Here is a 27,564-nt window from a genome sequence, read left to right on the forward strand (position 1 = left end):
GCAGCGCCTCACGCACGCTCCGTGGGAATCTTTTTATTGTCACAGCGAAAGGCACGTTGGGGGACTGTAGCACTGGGGCAGGGCTGCCACCACAGGACGTTGCTTCAGAGGGGGACAGAGCTGAAGACGTTGACAGATCTGGGGACAGGGCCAAAGCCAGCAGGCTTCACGGTCCGCTGCATTTCTGCTGCCTACGCTACCCAGTGGCAACTTCACTCCAAGCCGCAGCGTCCGTCTAGGGAGCAAAGAGATCAGGACAGCGCCTTGCTGGGAACGGAGCCTCCAGGCAAGGAGAGGCTGTGCAGCCCATCTGTCTAACCGCAGAGGGAAATCCTGGCACAGAGCTGCTTCCCGACGCCCCCCTAGGGTCCTCCCATGCTTTGGCCTAGGCAGCTCTCTTCCTACAGACATGTCCTGCCCCTTACCCCTCTCACTGTATGTCCAGGCTCCAGCTCCACTCATCTGTCTCCCCGCTGGCCCCGGCCCATTCCCCCTGCATGTGCACCAAGGGCCCAGGCCTGGGCTCCCATATACTGATGCTCCCAACCCAGAATCCGACCGGTGCTTTGGCTCTCCCCGTATATGCCCACCCCTACCCTCCATGTGTCATGCTATACTCGTTTCCCTGTTTGTGACCACTGACATCTCCCAAAGATTCTGTGCTCCCCGACATGCCAGAGCTCCCCTCACCCACATGCCCACTAATGACACAGGACTCTCCACACACCTCCACCCTCACCCCCTGTCTCATGCCCAGCAAGGCCCCGGGATTACAAGTGGCTTCTCTCGCAGGGCTTGTCTTGTCACCAGACTCACTCAGTGACAGCAAGGCCCGGGTCTCTGCTCCCCGTTCCCCCCCACTGCTCTGGCCAGAATACACGCGACCGCTCAAACAGCCCTCTCACCACCAGCAGGCAGCCCACATGGGGTGAGCTGGGATGGTACTGATCACGCAACCTAAAATGTAGCAACCGTGTCTAGGTCCTTGGGGACAGATGCCCCTGCCCCAACTGGCCTGATTATAGCCCCAGCTAGATGCCAACCTACCTTGTTCTTCATCAGATCCGCCACACAGCCCTCACTGGGGTACTGTGAAAAAGCACAAGAGCCTGTAACAATCCCATAGCGGAGTCAGGAAAACGCCCCTTGGGCCGTTCCCACTCGTGCTGCAGGATGACTCCAGCCCTCATTCCCACCAACGTCTTCTTTGCCCTGCCCCTCAATCTCTGCCATCATGGGGGGAGGCCACAAACCCCACCCTCAGGGAATCTAGTACCCAGACCCACTAGTCTGATGTAGGAATGTTTCCCTGTCCACTCAGCCTTGGCTGCAAGCCACCACCTGTTGCCCTACCACCATCGGTCCCTGGCCCTCTTCCCAGGCTGTGCGCTCTCCTGTTGGTTCTACTCTTACCCTGAAGGTATTGGCGGCTGCACTCATGGTCTCTCTGCTTTGCTGGACTGTACGCTCAGCTCCTAGTCACTAACCCAGGTGTCATCTCCTTGCCTGTCTTTGTGGTGCTCTAGTTTTTCCAGCCTGAACAGCCTGGTCCCACCTGAGGGCTTGGCTCCTCTAGGGTGCGTGTGACTCCCCCACCCTGCAGCGTGCATAGATCGGTCACTAGTACCAGCTTCTTCTACAGTGTCCGCACCGGCTCAGCTCACTGGGGTCCTGTCTCTGCGGGTGCATTTACGCCAACAGAATTACTACCCTTAGCCCAGCAAGGCTGCAGCTACAGTGATGCTGAGCCACTATAGTGGATGGGGACTGAGGGGGCATGAACCGTCCCTCAGCTGTGAGGCCTGCCAGGGCTGGTGTCTCCGCTGAGTCCTCTCAGGTGGGAGCCAGCCAGCTACTGGGCATATGCATCCCTACGCCAGCTGGCAACTGATGAGGACGGGCTCCGTTGTCGTCTCATAGACTGTGGGTGCTGGTGCTGGGCTGAGCCAGAGTGCTGGGGGATGGCACCCGTTTTGAGGTCACCCCAGAGCAGGCAGCAGGGCAAGCTCCAGGGGGGGCTGATGGGCTGTGCCGGCTCATTCCAGGAAAGGGATTAAGCCCCCCGCGGTGGTTCACTAGCAGAGCCATTCGCAGGCGATAGCAGGTCCCCAGGTGCCTTCTACCATCTTCAACTGGGCCAGACGCTGTGTCCCTCTTCCCCGCTGACCCCTGCACTGCTGGGTCCTAGGCCCCATACCTCCGTGCAGGAGGGTTATGTCATGCACGTCCCTTGGCGCTACCCTGCAGGGCTCGTCAAAAGCTGCAGGTTGTGCAGCACGGCTGCCCGATGTCGGCAGGGCAAGCCAGTGGGAACGCCTAACACCTGTGCCCAAGGCCCACCCAGGCTTCACTCTCGGGTGTGATTCAAGCTGTTAATAATAGAGCCCTCTAGGACGACCTGTCCTCACTGCATCTGATGAAGTGAGTATTCACCCACGAAAGCTCATGCTCCAATACGTCTGTTAGTCTATAAGGTGCCACAGGACTCTTTGCTGCTTTCACCTGTCCTCACTGCCACTCCATTGTGAACAGCTGCAATGCGCTTGCTCACCTCCTGGGGGCACTGGTAAGGTACCAGGCTCTCAGCCCTGAAACCGCTCCCCCTCGTGGCCCGGCAGAGGCCAAGTTTGGTGACTCCTTGGCCACAGAGCCAGGTGTGTCTGTCCAGGCTAGCGGCTTAGGGGGCTGCTTGGGGGGGGGGGGGGCAGGGGTGTGGCCAGCAGCTGGATTGCTAGTTTATATGGTGGGGAGGAGGGGTGCCTAGAGCAGCGATCTGGCTAACTGGCTAGTAGCTTCCTACTTTCAGCCTTCCCAACGGAGATGCCCGAGTGTGCCACTGCCTGGTCTCCAGACAGCGCTCCTGGTTCCCTGCACGCTGGAACAGCTCAGCAGATGGGCTCTGGCTGGCTGGTCACCACGCCTGCCTGAAGCCCTAGCGCAGCTGTTACAAAGCCCAGTATAGCAGGAGGCTCTTTGCCACCCCTGGAGCCTAATATCCCAGCCGCAGAGCTCAGCTTAAAGAGGTCACAGTGGGGAAATACGGCGAGGCTGCAGCACTCCCGAGGGAGGGCACATGATCGGGATCACCACGGGACCATTCCTCATTCCAGCCAGCGGCGTCTGGGGGAGCCAGGCACAAAACCGGCCCAGTTGCCGCGGCCGTGGGGCGCCCATCACGGTAGCATCTGGGCGCTGGGCCTTGTGCACAAAGGCAACGTGAGATGGAAAGGGATGTTCTACTGGAAACCCTGAGGCCTTCCAGCCTGAGCACTCCCCTCTTACCCGCCCTGGGCAGCGAGCTGGGAATGGCAATGAGATCATGGCCCGGAGAGCCACAACCAACTGGCAGCTGCTCAGTAAGGGACCTAGGCCCCACTTTGGTGGACAGGTTTCACATCACAACAGTTCTGGCCACGTGGTCATGGGGGGTGCTGAGCGCTTTGGAAAACCAGGGCACAGCTGAGTATGCTGAGCCCTTGGGAATGGGCTCTCGCTGGCTCTCCTATTAACCGTCTCCACCCAGCAGTCTCCACCCGATGGGCTCTGGAAGATGCATGCCCCACCCAACCCATCTAGGTGCTTATATGGCCCCCCTCAGTCCCAAAGTACTAATGAAGGGCTGGCCCGGGGCCCCTTCCCTATGGGCATGGGGTGCTCATCCACCGCCTGTGCTGCACCGAGGGTAGCATCTGTCTCTAGGGCTGTAGAAGGTGCTGGGAATGTCCTAACTAGAGCCTGCTGCCTATCTTCCTAAATCTGGGGCAGATACAGCCCTTCCCCCATGACACATTCATGCCACCCACTGAGGAGTGGGTATTACAGGTCTCCCACTGTGCCAAACTGGTAGAGGGGCAGGGAGGTTTGACTGTAGCTCAGACTAGAGCCATTCATGCTTTTAGCTCTGGAGGGTGCCAGTTCAATCCCTGCTGTCCCCCAAGATGGCAGCTGTCAGACGTCCCCTACATACAGTGAGGCAGGAGGAGATTCCAATGAAGTGCAGTGGGCTTCAGTAAAACATGCAGGGTTGAGATTTAAAGAAGTCTAACGCCCCAGATCTCAGTGGGACCAGGGCCGGCTCCAGGGTTTTGGCCGCCCCAAGCAGCCAAAAAAAAAAAAAAAAAGCCGTGATCGTAATCGCGATCTGCGGCGGCAATTCGGCGGGAGGTCCTTCGCTCCGAGCAGGAGTGAGGGACCGTCCGCCGAATTGCCGCCGAATAGCTGGATGTGCCGCCCCCCTCCAGAGTGGCCGCCCCAAGCACCTGCTTGCCAGGCTGGTGCCTGGAGCCGGCCCTGAGTGGGACCCAGGCACCTGGACAGCTCAGGCTGTGATTTTCAAAGACAAGCAACCCCAGTGCTGGGACAAGGAACAGAGCATCAAGGGCCGCCAGCCCGCCAGCCTTACCTTTCACATCAAGCCTACAGTCCACTGAGGCTTCCCCGAGGGGATTGACCGCTTTGCAGGTGTACACGCCGCCGTCGAAGGGGCTGGGTTTCCGGATTTCCAGCGAGCAAACCCCCTCATTGATCACTGCGATGTACTTGGGGTCTTCCCGAATCTCCGTCTGGTTTTTCAGCCAGATAATTTTGGGCTGAAAGTCAGAGGGTTTCGTTAGCTGTAGAAATGAGCTCGGGGCAGCTGGAGGCACCCCACTAGCCCAAAGCTTCTTCCTGTAGCCAGTGCTCTGCCTCTGGTCGTCTTCATGGCTTTTCTGCACTGGTCCTGACAGTGAGACCTTTGAAGAGCCCCTATGCCGTGGTGAATTAGAAGCCACCCAGCTGGTGTGATCTGTCAGTTTCTAGATAGGACGCTCAGGGCATGCAGCAGGGCCTTTGGGGGAACAGCCATCCAGGGCCCCATGCCCATCGCTGATGGGGCAATGGGGTAGCTCCCCGTGTGTGCATGTAATGGGGCTTTGGCGCAGCAGATGATTGGGTTAACCACACAGGTGGCACCATTCCCTTTGCGGTGGTAAAACACCCTGATGCCATGGAGAGGGACACCCTAGATACTAACACACTTGCCCTCTGCAGCCCCACTGGCAAGCAGGCAAGTATTACTAGCCTCATTTAAGAGATGGAAAAATCAAGGCTGAGGTGACGTGACTTGCCTGAGGCTGTATGGTAAATAAACAGCACCAGCAGGATTAGAACCCAGGTCCCCTAGCTGGTAGCCTTACGGTCCAGTTGCTGCTTCTTTAAGGCAGTAGGAAAGTCTATGCAAGGAGGGTGGTGCATGTGCCTGGAGAGCCCAGGCAGAGTTTCTGCACCCCCCCACAGGCTTGGCACACTCCCCTGACCTGCCAAAATGGGGCGCTGCATTCCCAATGCTCTCAGATAACTCCTCCAGCCCATTCAGACACCGACCCCACTCATGGAGCAGCCTCCGAGCCCGCTCCTTCCTGGCCGCCTGGTGCCACCCAGCACCCTGCACAGTAACGCTGCAGGATCTGGCGGCCATTCAGGCACCCACTCCATGAAGAGACGTGTGAGGGAGGGCAGAGGAAAGACGGGGTGAGGAAAGGGTGGAGTCTCACCTTGGGGAAGGCCCGGACGCAGCAGAAGAGCTGGGTGTTGTAGCCTCTGGTGGTAGACCTGTCCGCCAAGGGCTGGGTGAATTTGGGAGGTTCGGAGAAGTCCCAGCCCGAGTACTTCTCGGGCTTGTAAGCAATTTCTAGGAAACAAACAGCAGGTCACAACAGCGGCTGCCTGTGCCCTGGCGCTCGGGCCAGGCAGCGGTGGGGCTCGGGCGTCCTTAGCAGAGAAGCACTGAATACTCCAGAACACCCTCCTCCCAGGACCAGAAGCAAACCCTGAGCCTCAGCCAAGAATTGGTCACTGGAATGTGTCCCCGCCCCGTGCTCTGTACCAGCCCAGGAGAACCCCTTCCCCCCCCCCCCCCCCCCCCCCACCGCAACAGCCACCAGTGTTGTCTCAGGCGACCAACATCACATGCTGGGAGAGAGCTCTGAGGCCATGCCACCCCATGCTACCTGGCAGGAGATCACAGGAGAGAAAGCTACGGATGGGGGAGAAATTACAAGGGAGACCATCCCTCCTGGGGAAAAAAGCTATTTTAGACAGGTTTAAGAGAATATTTATTGGGACAATTTTTCATATCCTTCCGCCTTTGAAGCTAGAGGCTGAATCCAATGTTACAGACCCCAAATCGGGCCCCAGAGCCTCCCCAAAGTGCTCTAAGCTAGCTATGTGCCTTTCACACTGTACAGTCCGCTACCACAGGCTCTTGGGGGTCAGGAACAAGGGCTGCGCTAAGACTCCCCCTGTTCTAACGGGAGAGCGCTCCCGTTTCGAGCCTGGCAGGGCACGAGCCGTTGGACCCGAATGCTGCAACCTTTCGATGTCTAGAAAACCCTGGGCCTCCTCCTGTCACTCACATCAGCCTTGCAGAGCTGCCGCCAGCAGCAGCTTTCCCAGCCAACCTGTTTGGCCCCCCATTGGCCATTGGCCACCTCTTAGGGAGAGCGCCTCCTCCCCGCCCGGCCGCTGCTCCCTGTTGGGCATCCCCAGCACCAACCTGGTTTCCGGATGTGGGCCAGCTCCGTGGTGAAGGCCGCTGTGGCGCTGTGCCCGCAGGCGTTCTCCGAGAACACCCGGAAGGAGTAGCTGTTGCCGATGATGAGGTCGGAGACGGTGCAGCTGGGCCGGGGGCAGCGCTCCAGCACGGTGAACCATTGCTGAAAGCCAAGGGGAGCCAGGCTGTTAGTGCGGGGCATGGTGAACACCACCTAGCCCCCGGCGTTCTTCCCATTGCAAGCCCCAGTGCTGGGAGAGTGGGGTCAACCTCCCGCCACGGTTACAGCACAGGTTGGCAGGCAGCCTCTCAGCCCAGACCCTGGGGGGAGCCCTGGGCCCTGGCGCTCCAGCTATAGGACCGGGCTCTACCCAGGCTCCGAGTCGGTCTTTCCGCACCTGCATCCGCGCAGCGTCCCCACTGCAGCCCCTCTGCCTTGAGGAGCCGAACCCAGCTTGGCCGAGGCCTTCACCCTCCCATGAGGCGCCAGGCAGGAGCTGAGGTTCCTTAGATGGATGCGCTGCCCCATCTGTTCTCTTCTCCTCATCTCTGCATTAACAGCTCTCTCCCTGCTTGACGCCACTCCTAGCCATCGTCCTGCTCCACCTTCACCCTCTCCTCAAACCCACTCGCATCGTCCCCCACTCAGTGTGAGCCCCCTCCCCTGCCCTCCATCCCTCCCTCCCTCAGCGAATTCTCCTCACCCCAGGGCCTGATGGTGGCCTGGCCCTTCTGCTCTCCTCAGACCTCTGCTGGCCCCTTGATATCAGCCCCTCCAGACCTTCCTGACACCCTCCATCAGCCTGTCGCTCTCCACGGGCTCTTTTTTTCCGGATTTTAACATCACTCCATCTCCCCTCTCATAATCCCTCCCTTGAGCCTCCCCACCCGTCCCTCACAGCCAAGATCTTCAGACACACAGCCTTGGCAGTCCGGCTTTAACATCTCACACCAGCCATCCAATGGCCACCTGGCCCCTTCTCCAGCCTCATCTCCCTGGACCTTCCCATCGTCTCTGATCCTGTTGATTGCACCACCCGTCTCAGCTGTCTCTCCCCAGGCATGTCTGGTTCTCCCCCCGCCTCTCTGGCCACTCCCTCAGTGTCGCCTATTGTGTCTCCCCCCAACCGCCGTCCATGAGTGTCCCTTAGGGGCTTCTCCTTGGGGCTCCTCCTCTTCCCCCTTCGTCCTGGGTGACCTTATGTGCTCTGATGGCTTCAGCTGCCATCTCCCAGACGTTTCTCAAAGCTCCCTCAGCCCATCCATTCAGGGTCATGTCTGCCCCGGCTCCAGTGCCCCAGCTGGAGGGCAGCATGGCAAAGACAGAGCTCATGGACTTAAAAGCCAAAAGGGTCCATCATTTCATCTGACCTCCTGCACACCGCAGGCCACAAACCCTCACCCGCCCACCCCTGCAATAGTCCTATCACTTCTGGCTGAGTTACTGGAGTCCTCAAATCATAACTTAAAGAGAATCCACCACTGACACTAGTTTAAACCTGCAAATGACCCATGCCGCACGCTGCAGAGGAAGGCGAAAACCCCCCAGGGTCTCGGCTGATCTGACCTGGGGGGGAAATTCCTTCCCAACCCCAAACATGGTGATTAGACCCTGAGCATGTGGGCAAGACCCACCAGCCAGACACCTGGGAAGGAATTCTCTGTAGTAACTCAGAGCCTTTCCCATCTGGTGGCCCATCTCCAGCCCTTGGAGATATTGGCTGCTAGCAGTCACAGATCAGCACCATGCGACTCTAAGCAGACTCCTCACACCATCCCCACCAGAAACTTATCAGCCTTCCCCCCCCACCCCCCGCTTGGGAGGCTGCTCCAGAACTTCCCTCCTCTGATGGTTAGAAACCTTCGCCTAATTTCAAGCCTAAACTTGTTGATGGCCAGTTTATCTCACCCAGTAGAGAATCCAGGGCTTGTCCCATTACTCAGGCCTTGGGACCACCCTTACAGCCAAAAATAAGCCATGTAGCCAAAGCAATGGGAGCAACAGGGAGGGACTAGCTGCAGTGTAGACACCCGCTACGAACTGAAAGAGATTCCTCATCTGGGCAACTCTGAAGTGGGTGGACCCTGATACCTTCCCCCTCGACTGTTATTTTAGCCTATTAATTACACGTAGGGCAGGTGAAAAACAAAAACCAACACAGGCCACAACTCTGATTTCCGCCAGGAGGCGACATGTGGGTGACTTCTCTGTGCAAACCTCTGGTACACAGCTGGGCAGATTTGCCTCCCCTTGGGATAACCTCGAGAACGACTTGGGGACGTTTTGCCAGGGCCGCCCAGAGGATTCAGGGGGCCTGGGGTCTTCGGCGGCAGGGGGCCCCCGCTGCCGAAGACCTGGCACTTTGGTGGCGGGTCCCGGGGCGTAAGGACCCCCCGCCGCGGGTCTTCAGGGCACTTTGGCGGCGGGTCCCGGAGTGGAAGGACCCCCCACCGCCAAACTGCCGCCGAAGACCCGGAGCGGAAGAAGCCCCGGGGGCCTGGGCCCCGTGAGAGTTTTCCGGGGTCCCCTGAGCGGGTGAAGGACCCTGCTCCAGGGGCCCCGAAAAACTCTCGTGGGGGCCACTGCGGGGCCCGGGGAAAATTGCCCCACTTGCCCCCCCGGGGCGGCCCTGCATTTTGCTGGGTGAGCTGCAGAAAAAAATGCACTGACAGAAGATGCCATTCTTGATAGCTTAGGTAGTTACTGAGATACCAGCCTGTAGCGGGATGGTCACCCGCTCCAGCCGTAAAGGGCTTAAAATAGCCCAGGAGAGGGCTGTGGCTGGGAGCAAGCAGCTCCCAGGCTGATTGGGGAAGCAGGCTCAGCTGTGGCCATGCCCCAATCAGGGCTCAGCTGTCCCTTATAAGAGGGCAGTGGGCCAGGCGCAGAGTCAGTCTTTCTCTGCCTCTAGAGAGGGAAGGGCCTGGCTGCTTAGGAGCTCACAGGGTACCTAGAGTGGAGCAGGGCTGGGAAACCTCCCAGGCTACAGGCCTTGGTAAAGACCCAGAAGGGTACTGGGGTTGCAGAGGGCAGGGGTAGGCCAAGGCAGCAGGTCCAAACCCCCCTTTCCTGTGATGAGTGGCTCGTACACTGCAGTCTGCCCCAGTGAACGGGGGCTAGATGATGACTGGCAGTAGCCTGATACTGAGGCGAGGTGGAGATAGTGGGTGGGGGTTCCCAGATACTGCAGGGGTACTACCAGGGGGCAACCTCCAAGAGAAAGGGGGTCCGGGAGGGACACGGGGGGCCAATGAAAGGCGAGACACCAGCCAGCAGAGGGCGTTGCGGAGGCTGGTAAGCTAATTCCCTGGGAGGCCAGCAGGAGGTGCCCTGGAGGTGAGCATTGCCCCATTACACGGCCTAATGACTTGCTCCTTGATGTTGTGGTGGTGGAGAATCTTCCCTCTGCTGCAAAAAGTACGAGCCCCTGAACATCCCAAGCAAGACAGACGAGGCATGGCAGCCGGCCCTCAGCCGACGTGAGCCTTTAATGCACAGGGTAAGCAGTTTGGTCATGGAGAGGCTGCAGTTGTTGACACAACAGAGAACAGTTGCCCTTGTGCCTGGCTCAGCAGGTCTTGCCTGCATGACCTTCTCCCTTTCGCCTGCGCCCAAGTATCATTCAGCAGTGACTGGGCTTTCAACAGGTGCCTGTGGGGGATGGGCAAGGGGGCTCTCACTACTTTAAAGGCTGAAAAGCAAGAGGTGCTGAAACTGGCATGCCTCCTCCGCACCTCCCACCCCACCTGCCTTCCTCTTCTGTATCCCCAAACGCCTCCTCGGACCAGTCCCTCTGTGACCTCCTCCAGCTGCAACAGTGTTTAAAGGTCTGGGGGAAAAGTGGCGGGAGCTGCCATCACCCCTACATCTGCCCATTCCCCTGCAATTAATTCCACCCCGCAACACCCAAATCAATCCTGTCCCCCCATCAACTCTACCTCTGCATCTGTTCTGCCACATCTCTCCTCCTGCAGCTCCTGGGGTTCTTCACCCCCTTCTCCCAAGGCTGGGGAGGGGCTGCAGTGGGGGCCCCGCTCCAGGTAGGATGTTGCATGCAGGAAGGGCAGAGAAGGAGAGCCCGTTGTTTACAAAGGGAAGAGGGGATGGGAGAAGTGGAGCTGCGCTGAGCTGCTGGGGGCTCTCTGCTCTCCTCACCCCCCTTGACAAGGTGTCACGTCATTGGGAGGGAGAACAGAACCCTGTCTACCACCTGCACAGATCTGATTGACTGCTGTTCCCCAGGAGGTGGATAAATGGGGAAAGCAGCCAATTGGGGGCAGTCCCCAAGTGGTACTAACTATGTGCCCGACTGAGACAGTTTATGGCCTGGGTCTGCACCCCGTTGCACCGTGAGGCTTGAGCACTGGGTAGCGAGGGGCCTGGCCATGACTCTCTGCTCACATCGGAAGCGCACCCACCTCTTGCTCAGCCCTAGGCCCAGGGCCGGGCTACTCACTGCTATAGGCACGGCACCTCTGTGTCCGGTTCAGAGTGCTTCCCCGGGAAAACTCTGCTTGTCGGACCATCTCCATGGCAGGTGGTTCTGACCACATCACTCCCCCGAGCCCCACTCCCCACCACCAGCTCCCCCTTCTCCATCTCATCACACACAAGCTTCTGCTCCTTTCCTTTCAGGTCCTACACTGCTTAGAGCCTCCCTGCTTATCCACACCACACGGCCCTGACTTCCCCCCCTCTGCTGCCCCTACAGCGCCAACCTCCACTCCCAAACCCACCAGTGCATCTTCTTCGGCGCACCCCCTGGGGTGGGCAACGTCCCCCTGGAGCGACCTCTGCCCTCACCTCTTTCAAGCCCCTCTCCGAGGCTCACCCCACTGGGCCACCTATGGGCGACTCCCAGCTGAGTCTGTCGGGTCTGTAGGGACCTGGGACCTGATTTCTCGCTCGCTTTGTTATTTTTTTAGAAATAGCTGATTTCAAACCACCTCACTGTAAACAAATCTGGCCTGGGTAAAGGCCTGAGCCACCCCCCGCCCCATTCTTTCCAGCTGTCTGTTACAGCCACTTGCTTTGTCTTGCCTTCGCCCACAAGCCCTGTCCGTGCAGCACCCGGCCCAACGGGACCCAGATCCCGCCTGGGGCTGTTGTGCAAATAACCGAACACATGCAGAGCTGGGAACCAAACCATTTTGGGGGCACCCAAGAACGTCCCGTGCAAACCTCTCCTGCACCACGACGTGAGGACTTCCCTACACCGTGCAAATGGACGTCAGGAGAGGGCTCCATCTCCATGGCTCTGCCTGCTGGGGGAGGTTATGAGGCTATCGACACCAACCCCCCACACCCTGCTGCCATAAGCACTGTATCACAGTCCACAGCGTCTGACTCAGCTCAAGCTGCACACTCATCCCAGGTCCTGCTGCTCAGAGAGGTACTCGGGGCAGACGCCGCAGACTCACCCCACTCTTCCTGTCCGATTTCTGGACCATGTACCCTTTGAGTGCTGCGTTCCCATTGTCCTTCGGCGGGCTCCACTCCAGCGCCACGTTAAACCCCCACACGTCAACCAGCTTCAGGTTCTCTGGAGGGCCCGGTTGCTCTGCAATGACAACCAGAGGCTCATTCCAGCCACTGAGGCCATCCCCTGGCAGGTACAGGGCAGGCACGGCAGCTCACAACGGTGGACAGAGAGCTCACGCAGCCACCTGCCTGCAGAGACGGCAGCTGCTTTGCTGAGTCCATGGGTTGTGTGTGGCACTGTGGATCAGTATAGGGTGGGAGTAACTAGGGGAACCCTTGGTGGTCTCTCACCCAGAATCTGCCCCATCTCTTATGAATCAGTAGAATCATAGAAGATCAGGGTTGGAAGAGACCTCAGGAGATCATCTAGTCCAACCCCCTGCTCAAAGCAGGACCAACACCAACTAAATCATCCCAGCCAGGGCTTTGTCAAGCCGGGCCTTAAAACCTCTAAGAATGGAGATTCCACCACCTACCTAGGTAACCCATTCCAGTGCTTCACCACCCTCCTAGCAAAATAGTGTTTCCTAATAGCGTCCATCACCATGGTGTCAGAGCAGGGAGAGCTGTGCATGTGCATCTGGCTGATTTCATGGGTTATTCATGTTTGCATGAGCCTACAGCAGCATCCAGGAGTCTGGAAAGAATATGCACCCTGTCCCCCAGCCCCCCCATCAGTTCTGCTCCCGAGCCCATAATGACCCTCCCACTGTCCCTACTCTCCATCCATTTTGTACCCTCTAATTCATCCCTTTAGGGCATCTTAGCCTTATGCCCAGTAGCAAGCTCCCAAACCCTGCAGTGCTCCTCATGCGGACCTTTCCTCCTGACCACACCTAATGCAGCGGGCCGAGCACCCTGCTCTGGGAGGTGCTGCAGGAGCTTCCAACGTCTCACACATAAGGACAACACACACACCGCTCTGCCCTGGGATCTCCCCCCATTGCTGAGTGCTGGCCAGCAGGGAGTTTGGCTGGCAACTCCATCCCCAGCCACACCAGGGCTTGGCTATCCCAGCTGGAGCTGCCATGGGGCAGAAGTGAATTCTAGGGGCCCCATGCTGCAGGGAATCTTGCTTGATGGCCGCAGGCCCATGAGAGCCGGCAGAGGCTGCAAAGCTCCATCCAGGCAATGACCCGCGCCCAGTGCTTGCACCGTTCTCACCGATCACGCGGATGTCAATGGTAGCTTTGTCCTCCAGCCTGTCTATCTTGACGCTCAGCTGGTACTGGCCAGAGTCACTGCGCTCTGCCTTGCGAATGAAGAAAATGGTGTCCCTGTCACCACTGCGCACGGTCACCCTCTTGGGATCCAGAGGCTGGCCGTCTTTGCTCCAGCTCACCTGGGGCCTCGGCTTTCCCTAGGACAAAGGCGGAGGAGAAAGCTCAGGAGAGCAGTTCAGGTCCATTCCACCAGCCGAGCACCGCCCAGCCAGCTCTATGCCAGTGGTCCTTGTGCGGTCTTTACTGGCGATGCAGAGACGCGCCTTTTGAGAGCACCTTTGAGATGTTAGATTTTTAGAGGGCGGGTGGCTTTGCCTAGTGGGTGAATCTGTGGCTTGGCTGTGATTCCATTTCCAATGCCCGTCTTCTTATTTCCCCTGCAGCTGTGGTATCTGGGAGCAGTCGCTGCTAGTCAACAGCCTCAAGAGGACAATGCCAGCTGGGCCCACGCATGCTAAGACTACGGCTAGCGCATCAGCTGTGACATCAAAATACAGCATCCATCAGAAAGCGTATAGCCTGTGGCCTGATCCTCCAGTGGGGGCCACAGAGGATCATCTCCATCCCCACCCCCCACTTCCCTGGCTCTGGCCACTCGCTCTTACAGTCTAGTCTAATTGGCTGCAGCAGTGTCAAATTCTCATTTTCTCTTGCCTTTGCTAGAGAGACCAGAATGTGCAGACAGCGGGGTTTGCCGCTCTGGAGCACTCAGTGTTTGCAGTGAGTGTCACCTACTGAAGGGCACTGACAGTTAATTACGTGATTTAATTGGCATGATACCCAGATCACAGCACCAGGCACCTGGCTGGAGAATGCACAGCACTTTGCAGGCACCTACTTGCCAGCAAGAGTCAGAGAGGGAGGATCGCAGGGTATGCGGAATAGACCTTTGCAGCTGCTTGGTTAGGTAAACAGACAGGGCGGACCCTAGGCCCTCGTTGGGGCCCCTAGGCTGGTCACGTGGCATTGGGGCCTGGGGCCAACAGCTACCGTTGGGGCCAAAGAGAGTTGGAGGATGCCCTCTCCTAACCAGTCACTGGTGCACGTGGCATCCAAGCCCCCAAGTCACACTCCTGGGAGCAGGCAGGAACCCCCTCCCACACCCTGCAGGGTGATCAAGGGGATCCCACCAACCCCTCTCTCTGCCGTGGGGTAGGGATGGGGGGGCATGGAGGATAGCCCTGGGGATGCATCATCCTCCCTACTCCTGCCAGGTGTGGAGACCCCAATAGCATAGCTGTAGCCCCTCCCACCCAGTCAATGGGCAGTAAATATGTTCCCAGTGCCTCCCATGTGGTTGGGGGTAAAATCCCACTGGGGGCTGCCCCCAAGACCTGGTGCCAAGGAGCTGGGGGAGGGGTGAATGGCTTTGACTGAGGGGAGAAAGGGCATTTCCCCATGCCTTGTAATTGGCAGAGCTCCTTTCTCCCTCCAGCCTGTCCTATATCTCCACCCAGCTTTCTGTCCTCTCCTGGGTAGCATGGGCCCAGCTGACCGCCCAAGCCCATCACCTGGGCTCTCACCCAGGCCCCCTCGTCAACCCTCCAGAGCCAGGCAGCATCCCATTCTCATCTCGTCTTCCTCCAGCATGAGTCCTTTCCGATCTGTCTCGGGGGCCTAAACTCCCCTCCAGGTCTCCTACCTGGGTCACTGCAGCCATGACCCCCAGCTGCTGACACCTCTCTATGGTGCTTTCCTGGCTCTCCTCACCTTATGCCTCTGAGCATCTGCTGACTTTTACCATACTTACTCTCACACAGGCCTGGGAGGCAGGGCACTGCTGGTCCCCATTGGCCAGCTGGGGAACTGAGGCACAGAGATACTAAGGGACATGCCCAAGGTCGCACAGGGACTCTGTGGCAGAGCCAGGCATTGAACCAGGGGCGCTTGAGTTGCAGGCTAACCACTCTTTTCCCTTTGCTCTCCTCATGCCCCTCGGAGCCCTCCACTAGCACCCCCTGTTTCACCACACCAAGTTCAAGCTTCCTGTCTCCTCCCCACTTGTCTGCTACTGTCTGTTCTGGGGGGTCTCCCTTGAGCCCCCTGCTGCAAGGGAGGAGGCCCCCCCAGCATCTCCGCACATGTGAGGGGGTTTGTTGTATAGACAGAGGCCAAGCCCAAGAGCCATTCACTGGAAACATCGACCGCCTACCTGGAAAGGGATTAGCAGGTTTACCGCCTCCCCAGCGGGCCGGATGTACGTCTGCCGCAGGTGGCGCGGCACTCGGATCTTCGGATGCTCTAGACAAAGCAGACGTCACACACCCGTCATTTTCATGAGCGCTTCGGGAAATCACCGCCCCGCACTCTCAGTGGGAGTTCCTACGGCAGGCTCTCGGGCCTTCCAGAGCACTTCTTGTCCCAGGTATCCCCATCCACTCCCTGCCTGGGCAGCACAGGATTGGCTGACTTGGCACTGAAATGCAGCCACCTCTTGGCTGGAGCATGGCTGCCACCTCACACCAGTAACACAACACAAAGGGATTACGGAGCAAGCGGGGAATTACTTCTCCAGCAGAAGCTTGGGCAGGCTGCTGTTGGGCCAGAACATCCCGTCTCTAATGAACAGGGGCTGCGGAGCTGTTACTGCCCACAGGTGGTCGTGGTGTTGGTTTTTTATTGCATCTTAATGGCTGTGCCTCCTGCAGCATAGTACTAAGTAACTCTAAAAACTGATTCAGTTGGGGATTGGTCCTGCTTTGAGCAGGGGGTTGGATTAGATGACCTCCTGAGGTCCCTTCCAACCCTGATATTCTATGATTCTATTGCTGGGACAGGAACTCGCTCCGCAGAGTGCGCCCCCTACTGAGTCACCCTTGCTGCTCCCTGCAGCACAGCACCCCCTAGCACCACACTGGGTCATTGGGGTCAGTGCTAACTCACTGGAGAGAGTGCCCCCTACAGAGTCATCCAACACCCTTCCCTGTAGCACAGCGCCTCCTAGTGGGGAAATTGGTTCTGTACTGACTCAGGGGAGAGAGCACGTCTAAAAGTCATGCAGCACCATTTTCTGCCGCAGCTGGGGTTCCCTGCTTGACTGTGAGCTGAGAGAAGATGGGCTGGATGATGAGGGGTACCAACTGGGACCTCTGGCGCTAACACCATGTGCTGGAAACTTACTTCTGTGTTCCCTGGGGAACATAACAGAGAGAAGCAGAAAATGTTTGCAAGTGTATACGGACTTTCTGTCTCCTTTACCAGAGTCAAAATAGCAGCAGGGTAACTCTACCACGGCTGCATTTGTTGGCAGTTCCTTTGGAGGCAAAAGGTTTATGCTAGTACATAATAAAAGAAGCGTATGCCTCTCCCAGGATTAACCATGCAGGAGCTTACCTCTAGGAGGGATATTGTATGCGGGGGCCGTGTCTAGAGTTAAATCTGAGTTGAATGATGCCTAAACAGCTGTGAGAGTAAAACACAGGCAGTGTAGGGCGGGTAGTGAAGGAATGCCTGACATTCCCAGATGGCCTGTGCCCAACAGCTGAGCTAGCATCTCCTCCTCGCACGCTTCTATTTGGTCCTGGAATCTTTTCCTGATGCCCACGCTTGCACTTATCAATCTTGGTGGAACAAAGAAATCTCACCCCTCCCACCCCCGAAAGAATGTTAATTCATGTGTATCCGTCTCAGCGCCTATACACACACACATCTTCAGATGTAACTCACCCTTGTACAGACCTCATGATAATTGTTTCCCCAGGTGTGAAACCCTTCTTCCTGCCCTAGTTACATGTGAAATGTGCATTGTGTTGACTGTCCAACAGATACATCACAATTCCCCATTCCTGCTTTTAACCGTCTGTCTAGGGGTCTGCGGCTATTTAAAATCTCTTCGGAGCACTCCACATGATTTGTTGAAACAAGTAAACTGTATCAATAAATAAGTGAAAATGGAAGATAACAGATGGAGCAGTGTGAAGTACACACAGTAGGGTTTAGCAGAACAAACATGCACCATTAATAAGCCATACACAGTATTTTGTTCCTAGCACAGCGAGGAAAGCACTGACAGGTGCACATTTAGAATGAAATGCAAAAATTAGGTTAATGCCACTTTCTGGTTGAGATTTTAGCTTAACAGAAACCAGGAAGCTCAAAACTGTAACTTGGCCCCATGGCATAAGCATGAAGGCATCAAACTGGCCAACATACCATAGAGTCAGAAAAATAAAATACCATGCAAGGTGGCCAAGTTACAGTTTGCTCAGGAGCAGCATTCAGCAAATAATGGATTTTTCGGCTTGGCGGCTGAACCAAAAAATCCTGAAATAAATGTTTTAATCAAATAACTTGGAAAAATTTCATTTGGAATCAAAATGTTGGTCGACTCAAAACAAAATTCTATTTTTTTAGTTTTTCATTCTAATTTTGGCCTTTTGGGTGTGTGTGTGTGTGTGTGTGTGTGTGTGTGTGTGTGTGTGTGTGTGTGTGTGTTTAAACTGGACAGATTTAAAACTGAAACACTGTTTTGAATGAAAAAAATCCAAACAAAATGTTTTGAAACAAAACAGTCGAAATAAAAAACGTCACCTCTTTTGAAAACATAATTTCCAGTTGAAACTATTCATCGAATTCAAATTGGACAAATGTTTCGGACCCCGAAAAATGCATTTTTCAGCAAAAACCAAAGCAAAAGAATGGCTTGATTCGCCAACAAAATTTCACCCTGCTCTATTCGGGACCCATCTTTGAATTGCCTGATTTCAAACATTTGCCCACGGTCGTGCAGTGTTCTGCATTTAGCATGTGTTTTCGGAAGAGACGGTGTTTTCAGAAAGCAGCTGGGTGACGGTTAGTGGCCTGTGAGATACAGGAGTTCAGACTAGATGTTGATCTCTTCTGACCTTAAACTCTGTGGGCTCGGCTGCACAGGAAGTTACTGCGTGGCAAGCCAGGCATGTGACTCTATAGCGCACTAGCTTGCCGTGCAGTAACTCATCATTTGCACATTGCTACAGTGCAGTGAAAGTTCCAGAGTGCGGCTTAGTTCGCATGGAAATTGGCGTGCTCTAGATTCACATGCCTGGCTTCCCAGCCAGCAACTCACCATGTAGATGAGCCCTGGCATGTCTACATAGGGACACTCAGGAAAATTAATCTGAACTAACTAAAGGTATGAATTTACAGTGGATTAGTGACACCACATTAAACGCCTATGTGGACACTCATTTGGAAATAAATGGCCTTAATTCGATTTAATTTAATTCACTTGCAGAGTGAACTAAGACAGGCCTTCTCTGTACTAGGACATCAGCTAAAATTATCTGCTTCTGGGAGCACAAGTGTTGACAAGGAGCTGATGGCTGCAGGCATATTAAACATTGGTTTGTGTACACTTGCTCTGAGCAGGTTTAGACAACACTGCCTGCAACATCCTGGCAGAGGCCAGAAGCCCTGTGTATGCTAATAACACACTGGAGCTAAGATAGCAGTAGCCATCAAAATACCTCAAATCCAGTCAAATACGTCAAAGAATGCTCATGTGAACACAACAAAGAGTCCTGTGGCACCTTACAGACTAACAGATGTATTGGAGCAGAAGTGAATACCCACTTCGTCAGACGCGTGACGGCTACCCCTCTGATGTGTGAACACAGACACAGTTTGTGCTCCTGCCTGACGGGATTACAAATTGCATTACATCTGCTGTCAACTGCGATGCTGGAGGGGGGGCTCATCGAGAGAACATCATCCACCAGCACAACTGTCTAATCCTAATCCCTCGCCACAGTGATCATAGAAACCATGAGAGCTGTAACCATGTGAGCTGATGGGAAGCACAGTCCTGCTGCTAACGGTGTACAGGGCCTCAGCATTCCACACCCCACAGGCGATACTGCAGGACAGGAGTAGCAATGGCCATTCAAGCTTTATATCCCTTTTTTCTGCTGCAGATAGCTTTACTGGAGTTTTCCTACGGGGTTAACGTTTCTCAGAAGCGATTTATTTTATTTATTTTTTAGCAGGGGGAGTGTTTAAAGAAAATCCACTGAGCTCTTTGAGTTACAGAAACATGAAAATGTACAGGTTAATGTAGCGGGGCAGGAACCCCGCTCCTGCCCTGAAGGGCTTAAAAACAGCCCTGGGAGAGGGCTGTGGCAGGGCAAAGCAGCGAGCCTGGGCTGATTGGGGAAGCAGCCACAGCTGGGCCACGCCCCAATCAGGCCACAGCTGGCCCTTATAAGAGGGCAGTGGGGCAGGAGCAGTCAGTCTCTCTGTGTCTAGACGGAGAAGGGCCTGGCTGCGGGGAAGCTGAATAGGGTACCTGAGTGGAGCAGGGCTGGGGGATAGGGCAAGGGAGAGGGGAGTTCCTGCCCAGAAAAGCCCCAGGCTGTGGCCTTGTCAAAGGCCAGAAAGGTACTAGGGTGCCAGGGTGCAGCCCAGGGTAGGCAGAAGCAGCCGGTCCAAAACCCCCTGGCCTGTGATGATTGGCTTATACAGACTGCAGTCAGCCCCAGTGAAAGGGAGCTAGATGGTGACTGGCAGTAGCCACTGAGGCTGGGTGGGGGTTCCCCTGGGTAGGGAGACCCTGAGGGCGGGTGTACTACCAGGGGCAGCGCCCGAGGACAGGGGGCACCAGGGCCGGGAGGGACACAGGGGCCAGCAGCAGCGAGGCACCAGCCTGCAGAGGGCACTCCGGAGCTGAAGAGCTAATTCCCAGGACGACTGACAGGAGGCGCCGCAGCGGTGAGTCCTCGCCCTGCTACAGTTAACAATTTCTTAGTCCTTTCTGCTCTTGGACAGCTTTGTATTCCCGTGTCACAAGTGATGTGTTCATAGCCCTCCAAGAGGAACGGGAGCCTTGCTAAGTGTGGGGATAACGATTCTTTAGCCAGTTTGAAGTGAGTCACGTTCCCATGTTGCACACAGACAGTGCTTACCTCTTCTGAGCAAAATAAGCAGGCATCATTCCAGCACACAGACAGTCGCATTCATGTGTGTGAATGTGCAACAACACATGAGTGTGCAAAGGACAAGTGAGCCAACAGATGATGAGTGTATAACTAGAGGAGTGTAAGTGCACACACTGAAATAACACAGCAAATGTTTATTTCAATTATTAGAATGTTCAAATGAACGCCTTTTGCTGGAGGTTGGTGATACATGGGCATTCCATGAGAGGAAGTGTCTAGACAAAGGTCAGGGACATCCAAACAGAGTGCCCTGAAATCAATGGATGTTGCACCCATTTACATCAGGGCTGAATTTGACCCAATAACTATTATTTGAGAAATAGCATTTGCTCACAATTGAAAGCCATACTGTAATGGATCAGTGGACAGAGTTAAGGGTTAGTGAGAGTTCAACCTTAGCTGAGCACATACTGACTTGTGTGCTTCTTTGTTCTACCATAGTGTTGCACCCATGTCGCTTCTGTATAGGCTGCATAGAGTGAGGACAATACCGTACCGAGTATCTCTCTGATGACAACAGGCTGCTCCAAGACAGCTGGAACACTCATGCCCCCAGCATTCACTGCCTTCACACGAATCTGAAGTCTATCTCCTGATGTCAGGTTGCGGATTGTGTACCGGGTAGAAAGAAAGAGTTCTTTATTAGCAGCTACCCAGTCTGCAGCTGGAACAAACAAACAAAAGATCTTCCTTAATAAGACAGCAGGTTACAAGCGGAAAAAAGCTAACTGCCAAATAAAGTAAAGGACGGAAGTTAAATGGATTCTGACAACGTTCATAGGCCCAACATGGGACCAGTTTTGTGGTAGTGCAATGCACCCATCTACAGAATCTAACTCTCTCCATATGGGAGTTTCCCAAAACTACTTCAATGCACAGCCAAGCCCTCATGAACTGTGCCTGTGCCACCGATCAAATCCCTAGCTAGCAAGTTGTCAATTTCATTCCCAGTAGAATGCAACCCAAAAGACCTCTGTGCAGCCTCCTCCATCCCCAGCGCAGCTGGCTAAGGAGTGAGTAATGCTGGTTTGGTGAGTTATGATCAGACTTTCAGTGTGACTCTGCTCACTTTCTCTTTCCCTCACTTTTCCTGAGCATTCGTGACTGGACTAATGTTCCCAGAGAGCAACTTTCTCAGAGCTGGACTCAGAGCCAAGAGCCACTGCTTTGCAACACCAGCTTTGATTCAGGCAAAGGCAGCAGAAGGTTCTAAAGGTCAGGTTATCCAGTCAGGGAACAGAAACAATGCCATGCGGCTAGAGGGGACCATTTGCACAGCGTGACTATGGATTGGTGAATATCAGATACGCGAAGGAGTGCTCGCGCAGGCTGAAATTTGCTACATAAAATATCCATCAAACAATCTGGAATAGCAAACAACTTGCAAACCGGAAAAAGGGGCAAAACTCACTGAATAAATTGCTCATTCTGAACTGTTTACCTAGGGTGACCAGATCACAACGGTAAAATATTGGGACACATTGGGGTGCTGTCAGCCCTGCCCACAGTCCACTCCTGCTCCTCCCAGGCTCCGCCCCCACTCTGCCTCAGGTCCCGCCCCCTCCCTGCTCGGGCCCCCCTGCCACTGCGCCCTTCCTCATCCCCTGGCCCACCACTGGCTTGCTGCATCCCTCCTCAGTCCCCCACCCACCGCTTGCCTCTTCACACACACCCCACCCGCCACATGCCTGAAACTACGGTGCTGACCTCCCCTCTGCCCGTCCCCTGCCTCTTCCCACCCCTGCAGTGCCCTCGCCCCACCCCCATTCCACCCCTTCCACAAGTCCCCACCCCTGCCCTGCCTCTTCTCCGCCTCCTCCCCTGAGCGTGCCGCATCCCCACTCCTCCCCCTCTCTCCCGGAAAGTCCTAAGCGCCACCAAACAGCTGTTAGGCGGTGGGAAGCGCTGCAAGGGAGGGGGAGGAGCAGGGACGCGGCGCAGTGCGGGGGAAGGAGGCGAGGAAGGGGGAACTTGGCTGCCAATGGGTGCAGAGCACCCACAGCCACGGAGTCGGCGCCTCCCTCCCGCTTGCTTCCTTACCCAAATATCAGGACAAATGGGGTCCCGATCGTACACCTGATTTTATTGGGACATCTGATCACCCTATGTTCATCCAGGGCTTGCCCCCAGCAAACCAACACTCACCACCCCCTCGGATCCACCAACCAACCAGGGCTCGTTAGCCATCCCCACCAGCCAGCTCACTCGTACTTATCAACCTCTCAGAAAGAAAACTAGTGTGCTGTTCAGCATCCAAAAGGGGAATGGCCCACAAGTGGGGAACTTTGCACATTCAGGTGCTGCACAGAATCTAGGGCATTGCTGCTTCCCCCACGGAGCCATCCTGCTGCAAGCCTCAGGCTCCATCCTACTCCGCTTTGTGAATTTCCACTGAGCCTCTGGGGAGTCAGTAGCGTAGCAGGCAACACCACTAGTTGCTGGTGAGTTGACAGCCACATAGCAGGGCTTGTCATCCACCCCAACAAACCAATCTACATGCCCTTGCCTCCCCAAGCCAACTAACCAGGGCATCACAGCCGCCCCAAAACAAGCAATGGGCTAGGACTCCTCTACCATCCGCTAAACACGAGCTAGGGCTTGCTGGCCAGTCTCAGCCAGAGCTAAAAAGCTGCCTTCAACCGGCCACAGCTTGGGAGCACAATGCCTCTAACGTAGAGTCATAGACTTTAAGGTCAGAAGGGACCATTATGATGGTCTAGTCTGACCTCCTGCACAACGCAGGCCACAGAATCTCACCCACCCACTAATGTCATAAACCCCTAACCTATGTCTAAACCCCTAACCTATGCTAGACGGCCAAGGCTTGGGAGCCTCCAAAAGCCAATCAAAGTAAGGATTGCCAGCCAGGCCATCCAACCAGAAACATCCACACCTTGGAAGAAGCCCTCAAGATCCACCAGTCCGTCCCCCCCAAAGCAGCCCCCCAGAACAAGCTTGCCTCAGCACCCAAACAAGCAAGGGTCACAAGCCCCCTTCCACCCCCAACCACCAGCAAGGTTTGTGCATCAGCCAAAACTTTCCAACCAGGCAAAACCCTCATGCCGGCCCCAACCAACCAACAGCCCAGCTCCAACCAGCTAGCCAGGGCTCAACAGCTACCCACTGCCAGATGGCCAGGGCTCCTTTACCAACTAACCAGGCCCTACACAATCAAGGATCATAACAGACTGGATATTAGCCCAGCTCTCTCCAAACAGGTGCTTGGTTTAGCACCAGACTTGGAAGTGTCAGGCTGTGAAGCGCTTTTGCCTCCTTCACTACACAGTTCAGTGTTAGGTGCCTGCTGGTGGCGATGTAACCTACATGAAGGCAGCGTCCCATCCTACCAAGGCTCATGGTCTACCCCAAGCCAGCCAGTGCCCCTAAACCTCTCCCTATCAGCCAGCCACGAGTAGCACTCTGCCCCAAACCCACCAACCAGAGTCCGTGGGCCTGCTGCAACCTGACCTCATGGACCCCCATTATCCAACTAAACAACCAAAGGTTCACATGGCATCCTGCCCACGCAGCCCTGCCAGGCTCATGAATCACCCCACACATCCAGCTAACATTCATCTCCCACCAACAAACCCAGCCAGAGCTCCCCAGCATCCTCCAAACCTCAGCCCACCAACAAATGCAGACAGGACATCCCCCAAACACCAGTCTGAAAAACACGATGGGGCAAATCCTGCCAGCAGCCAGGGATCAGCCCCAAAGAATCAGCCAACCAATGCCTGCCAGTGGCACCAATGAGAACTTGCCAAATGCCACCAGCCAATAAGGTCTCCCTCCCTCGCCTGCCCTGTTCCATCAACCAGCAAAGCAGCCAGTGGACTAATCAGAGACCATCAACTTGCCAACCAGAACCTGCCAGCTGCCACCAGCCCACCAAGTTTCACTAGCCTAGTCCAATCCAGTTTGCCACCATCCAACTCACCACCTGTCCTCAACCCAGGAACCAATGCCTACAGCTTCAGCCAAGCATGGCTTGCCAGCTCTCCCCAACCGTCTCTTCCTAATCCTTACATTTCCTTTCAGGTCCATGAGGATTAAATATTTCTCCTCTCCCTGCCCAGCTCCACCCCCTCACCAATCATCCTGAGTCCGAAGCCAAAATATATTGCACCTGCCAATCAACCATAACGTCAACATGTTCAAAATTGGTTGCCTATTTCTATATAGGCACTTAAATATATGGACTGCTTTTCTGAGGCACTGAACAGCCACAATACCTGCTGATTTCAATAGACCGCTGAAAATCAGGTCACTTATTTAGGAGACAAAATAGAAACACAGACCTAGAGCCTCAAAAGGATTTAGGCACCTAATGTCCATTGAAATCAATGAGAGTCAGATGCCTAAACACCTTGGAGGATTTGGGCCACAGGGCCCTGAAGTGCGGCACACAAGTTTGAAAATTTGGGACTGACCTTCTTAGTGCCTGTCTGTTTGTCCCTAACCCCCCACCCCTCCGCTGTTCCTCTGCAAACTTTTTCCTCCTCCTGATGTTTTTATGACTTTCTGGCATCCAGATCTACATTCATATGTAGTGATTCAGATGTTCAGAGACCCCAACATAGGACAAGGAGCCACCCTGCTGTTCCCACCACCGTCTCCCAACTCTAGTGGCTCAGGAAGAGAGACTTGGGTTCATAGTCACAGATTTCAAGGCCAGAAGGGACCACTGTGATCATCTTGTCTGACCTCCAGTAAAACACAGGCCAGAGACCCCAATATAATTCATAGAGCAGAGCTTTTAGAAAGACATCCCATCGTGATTTTAAAATGGTCAGCGATGCAGAATCCACCACAACCCTCAGTAAATTGTCCCAATGCTTAATTACCCTTGCCATTAAAACTATACACCTAATTTCCAAATTGAATTTGTCTAGCTTCAACTTCTAGCCATTGGATCATGTTAGACCTTCCTCTGCTAGACTGAAGAGCCCATTATTAAAAATGTGTTCCCTGTGTAGCTACTTATTGACATAATCAAGTCCTTTTATCCCATGGGAACAACGTGTCCACCACAGGTCGTCACTGGAGATTAAACCTGTGGCCTTCAGCACCAAAATTATGGCCCCCTTCCCGTTGAGTTATTGGAGTCAACCCATTCTCTGGCAGCAATAGTAAGCTCCTAGCCTCTATGGTGAGCTGGTCAATTTTTATTTATTTGGAACTTTCAAAGAAAAAAGAAATTTTACACAAAAATGTTTAGCTGGTTTTCAACCAGCTCTTCCCCTGTGTGGCCTGGCCACGAGTCAGGGACATGACACACTCAGCTAGTGTGTTACATGATCTTCCCCATTAAGACACAGCTCTTCATGCTTAGAAAGGAGAAAAGCTCAAGCCTACTTCCATCTTTGCAGCACTCCACCAGGTATCCATCCAGGCCAGCGGAGCTCGCCTGCTCTGGGGCCTTCCATGTCAGGGACACCGAGTTATCATTCACGTCCCCCACTGCCAGGTGCAATGGGCAGCTGGGCGGCTCTGTAACAAACATAGACACGTTAGAAATACACAGAACCCCCCCACTGACATAACCCCTCCGGCTAGGCCTGTTCGCCACACACAGCCTCTCAATGCATTTCCCAAGGGCCTACCACGCTCCCACCCCAGCCTCCCCCACCCACCCCATGCACCCACAGACACCCACCTCAGCCTCCCCCACTCATACCCCCACAAGACACCCACCCCAGCCTCCCCTGGCCCCCATCCACCCACAGACACCCTCCCCAGCCTCCCCCACTCATACCCCCACAAGACACCCACCCCAGCCTCCCCTGGCCCCCATGCACCCACAGACACCCACCCCAGCCTCCCCTGCACACCCCCCACAAGACACTCACTCCAGCCTCCCCTGCCCACCCCATCCACCCAAATACATCTACCCAAGTCTCCTCTGCCCAATCTGTTCCCTCCTAAATGCACCCACCAGCCTCCCCATGCCCCAAAACACACCCAGCCCAGCCCCAAACACTCACCCCATTCCCTCCGCCCACCCCAGCCCCCCAAAACACCCTCCTCAGCCCCCTTGCCCACACCCATGCACCCAGATACACACATCCCAGCCTATCCCATCCTCCCGATACACCCCCAGCCTCTCCACCCACCCCCAGACCCAAATACACCCACCCCAGCCTACACTGCCCACCTCCATACTCCCAGATACCCAACATAAGAACGGCCATAGCAGGTCAGACCAATGGTCCATCTAGCCCAGTATCCTGTCTCTGGCAGACAGGGGCAGGTGCTTCAAAGAGAATGAGCAGAACAGGGCAATTACTGAGTGACCCATCCCCTGTTTGTCCAGTTGGAGGTTTTGGGACACCCAGAGCATGGAGTGCATCCCTCACAATCTTGGCTAATAGCCATTGATGGACCTGTCCTCCATGGACTTATCTAGCTCCTTTTTGAACCCTGTCATACTTTTGGCCAGTTCAGCCTTCCATTGTCCACTTCATCCCCTAAATACACCCCTCCCCCACCCGTCAGACTAACCCTCTCCCCTCCTTATGCCCCCCCAGCCTCCCTCTGCCCACTCCATTCCCCTAAATACACCCCTCCCCCCGCCAGCCTAGCCCCCTCCCCTCTATGCACCTCCAGCCTCCCCCTGCCCACCCCTAACCCCGAGGATGGGCTCCCGGGTCCGCCTGGCTCCCCGTGCACGGACGCTCCTCTCTGACCAGATTCATGGTCCGCCCCCCCCCCTCCCCTTCACCTGCTTTAGGCTCCCCGCGCTCCGGAGCAGCGGCCGGGGGCTGGGGCTCAGGCTGCAGGGCGCCCTCTGCTGGCGAGGCTGGAACCGCTTCTGCTGCCCGGGCTTCCGCCGGTTCGGCTGCTGGGGTCGCCTGGGCCAGCTCTGGGTCTCCGTCTGGTTCTTTGCCGGGCATGACTGCAAGGTCTGGGGGCTCCGCTCTAGGGGGAGGAGGGCTCTGCTCCGGATGGGACCGTGTTTCTGCTCCGGATCTGGGGGGCACCGCTCCGGATGGGACCGGGTCTTTGATCCGGAACTGGGGGCACCGCTCCGGATGGGACCGGGTCTTTGATCCGGAACTGGGGGCACCGCTCCGGATGGGACCGGGTCTCTCTGCTCCGGATCTGGGGGGCTCCGCTCCGGATGGGACCGTGTCTCTTTGCTCCGGATCTGGGGGGCTCCGCTCCGGCTGGAACCGGGTCTCTGCTCCGGATCAGGGGGGCTCCGCGGGAAGGGACCGGGTCTGTGAGTCGCTGGAGGCTCGGGAATTTTTATAGGCTCCGGCTGCCACCTGTCACCTCCCCGCAGCCCCCTGCCGCGGGCGGGGGCCGCCGCCAGGAATAGCCTCCCGAGAGCTGCGCGTCCCCGACTCCCCCCACCCGGCCACCCCGGCCAGGCCGGGAGCTGCGGGGCTCCTGACTCCGTCCGCCCGG

At 55.8% G+C, this 27,564-nt stretch overlaps 1 protein-coding gene and 1 long non-coding RNA gene across 3 annotated transcripts; one reads left to right on the forward strand and one right to left on the reverse strand.

The window, feature by feature from the left end:
* Positions 1 to 5: 5 nt before the first annotated feature.
* Positions 6 to 27,554, reverse strand: MYBPH (myosin binding protein H). Of its 2 annotated transcripts, none has more exons than XM_005309954.4 (11): positions 26,876 to 27,554; positions 25,510 to 25,644; positions 20,648 to 20,815; positions 15,390 to 15,478; positions 13,179 to 13,374; positions 11,954 to 12,093; positions 6,536 to 6,695; positions 5,535 to 5,671; positions 4,403 to 4,589; positions 1,048 to 1,089; positions 6 to 235 (listed from the first exon to the last, which is right to left on the reverse strand). In XM_005309954.4, the coding sequence occupies exons 1-10, from the start codon at positions 27,045 to 27,047 to the stop codon at positions 1,079 to 1,081; spliced, it is 1,395 nt and encodes a 464-aa protein (XP_005310011.2). In that variant the 5' UTR covers positions 27,048 to 27,554; the 3' UTR covers positions 6 to 235; positions 1,048 to 1,078. The 2 variants fall into 2 exon arrangements, with proteins under 2 accessions (XP_005310011.2, XP_042698378.2); XM_042842444.2 differs by lacking the exon at positions 26,876 to 27,554 and adding an exon at positions 26,309 to 26,412.
* On the forward strand, positions 19,446 to 20,910 carry LOC135983035 (uncharacterized). Its single transcript, XR_010600527.1, has 2 exons — positions 19,446 to 19,924; positions 20,593 to 20,910. It is a non-coding gene; the product is annotated as an uncharacterized LOC135983035 (long non-coding RNA).
* Positions 27,555 to 27,564: the final 10 nt, after the last annotated feature.

Source organism: Chrysemys picta, chromosome 4 (genome assembly GCF_011386835.1).
Source record: "Chrysemys picta bellii isolate R12L10 chromosome 4, ASM1138683v2, whole genome shotgun sequence".
Lineage (NCBI taxonomy): Eukaryota > Metazoa > Chordata > Testudines > Emydidae > Chrysemys > Chrysemys picta.

Excerpts from the sequence above, each read along its gene's own strand:
- MYBPH (XM_005309954.4), bottom strand. The coding sequence starts at position 27,047 with ATGCCCGGCAAAGAACCAGACGGAGACCCAGAGCTGGCCCAGGCGACC. Across the intron at positions 15,479-20,647 it reads TGTCATCAGAGAGATACTCG|AGCATCCGAAGATCCGAGTG; the intron begins GTACGGTATTGT and ends TGCTTTGTCTAG. Across the intron at positions 6,696-11,953 it reads AATCGGACAGGAAGAGTGGG|CAATGGTTCACCGTGCTGGA; the intron begins GTGAGTCTGCGG and ends CTTGGCTTTCAG.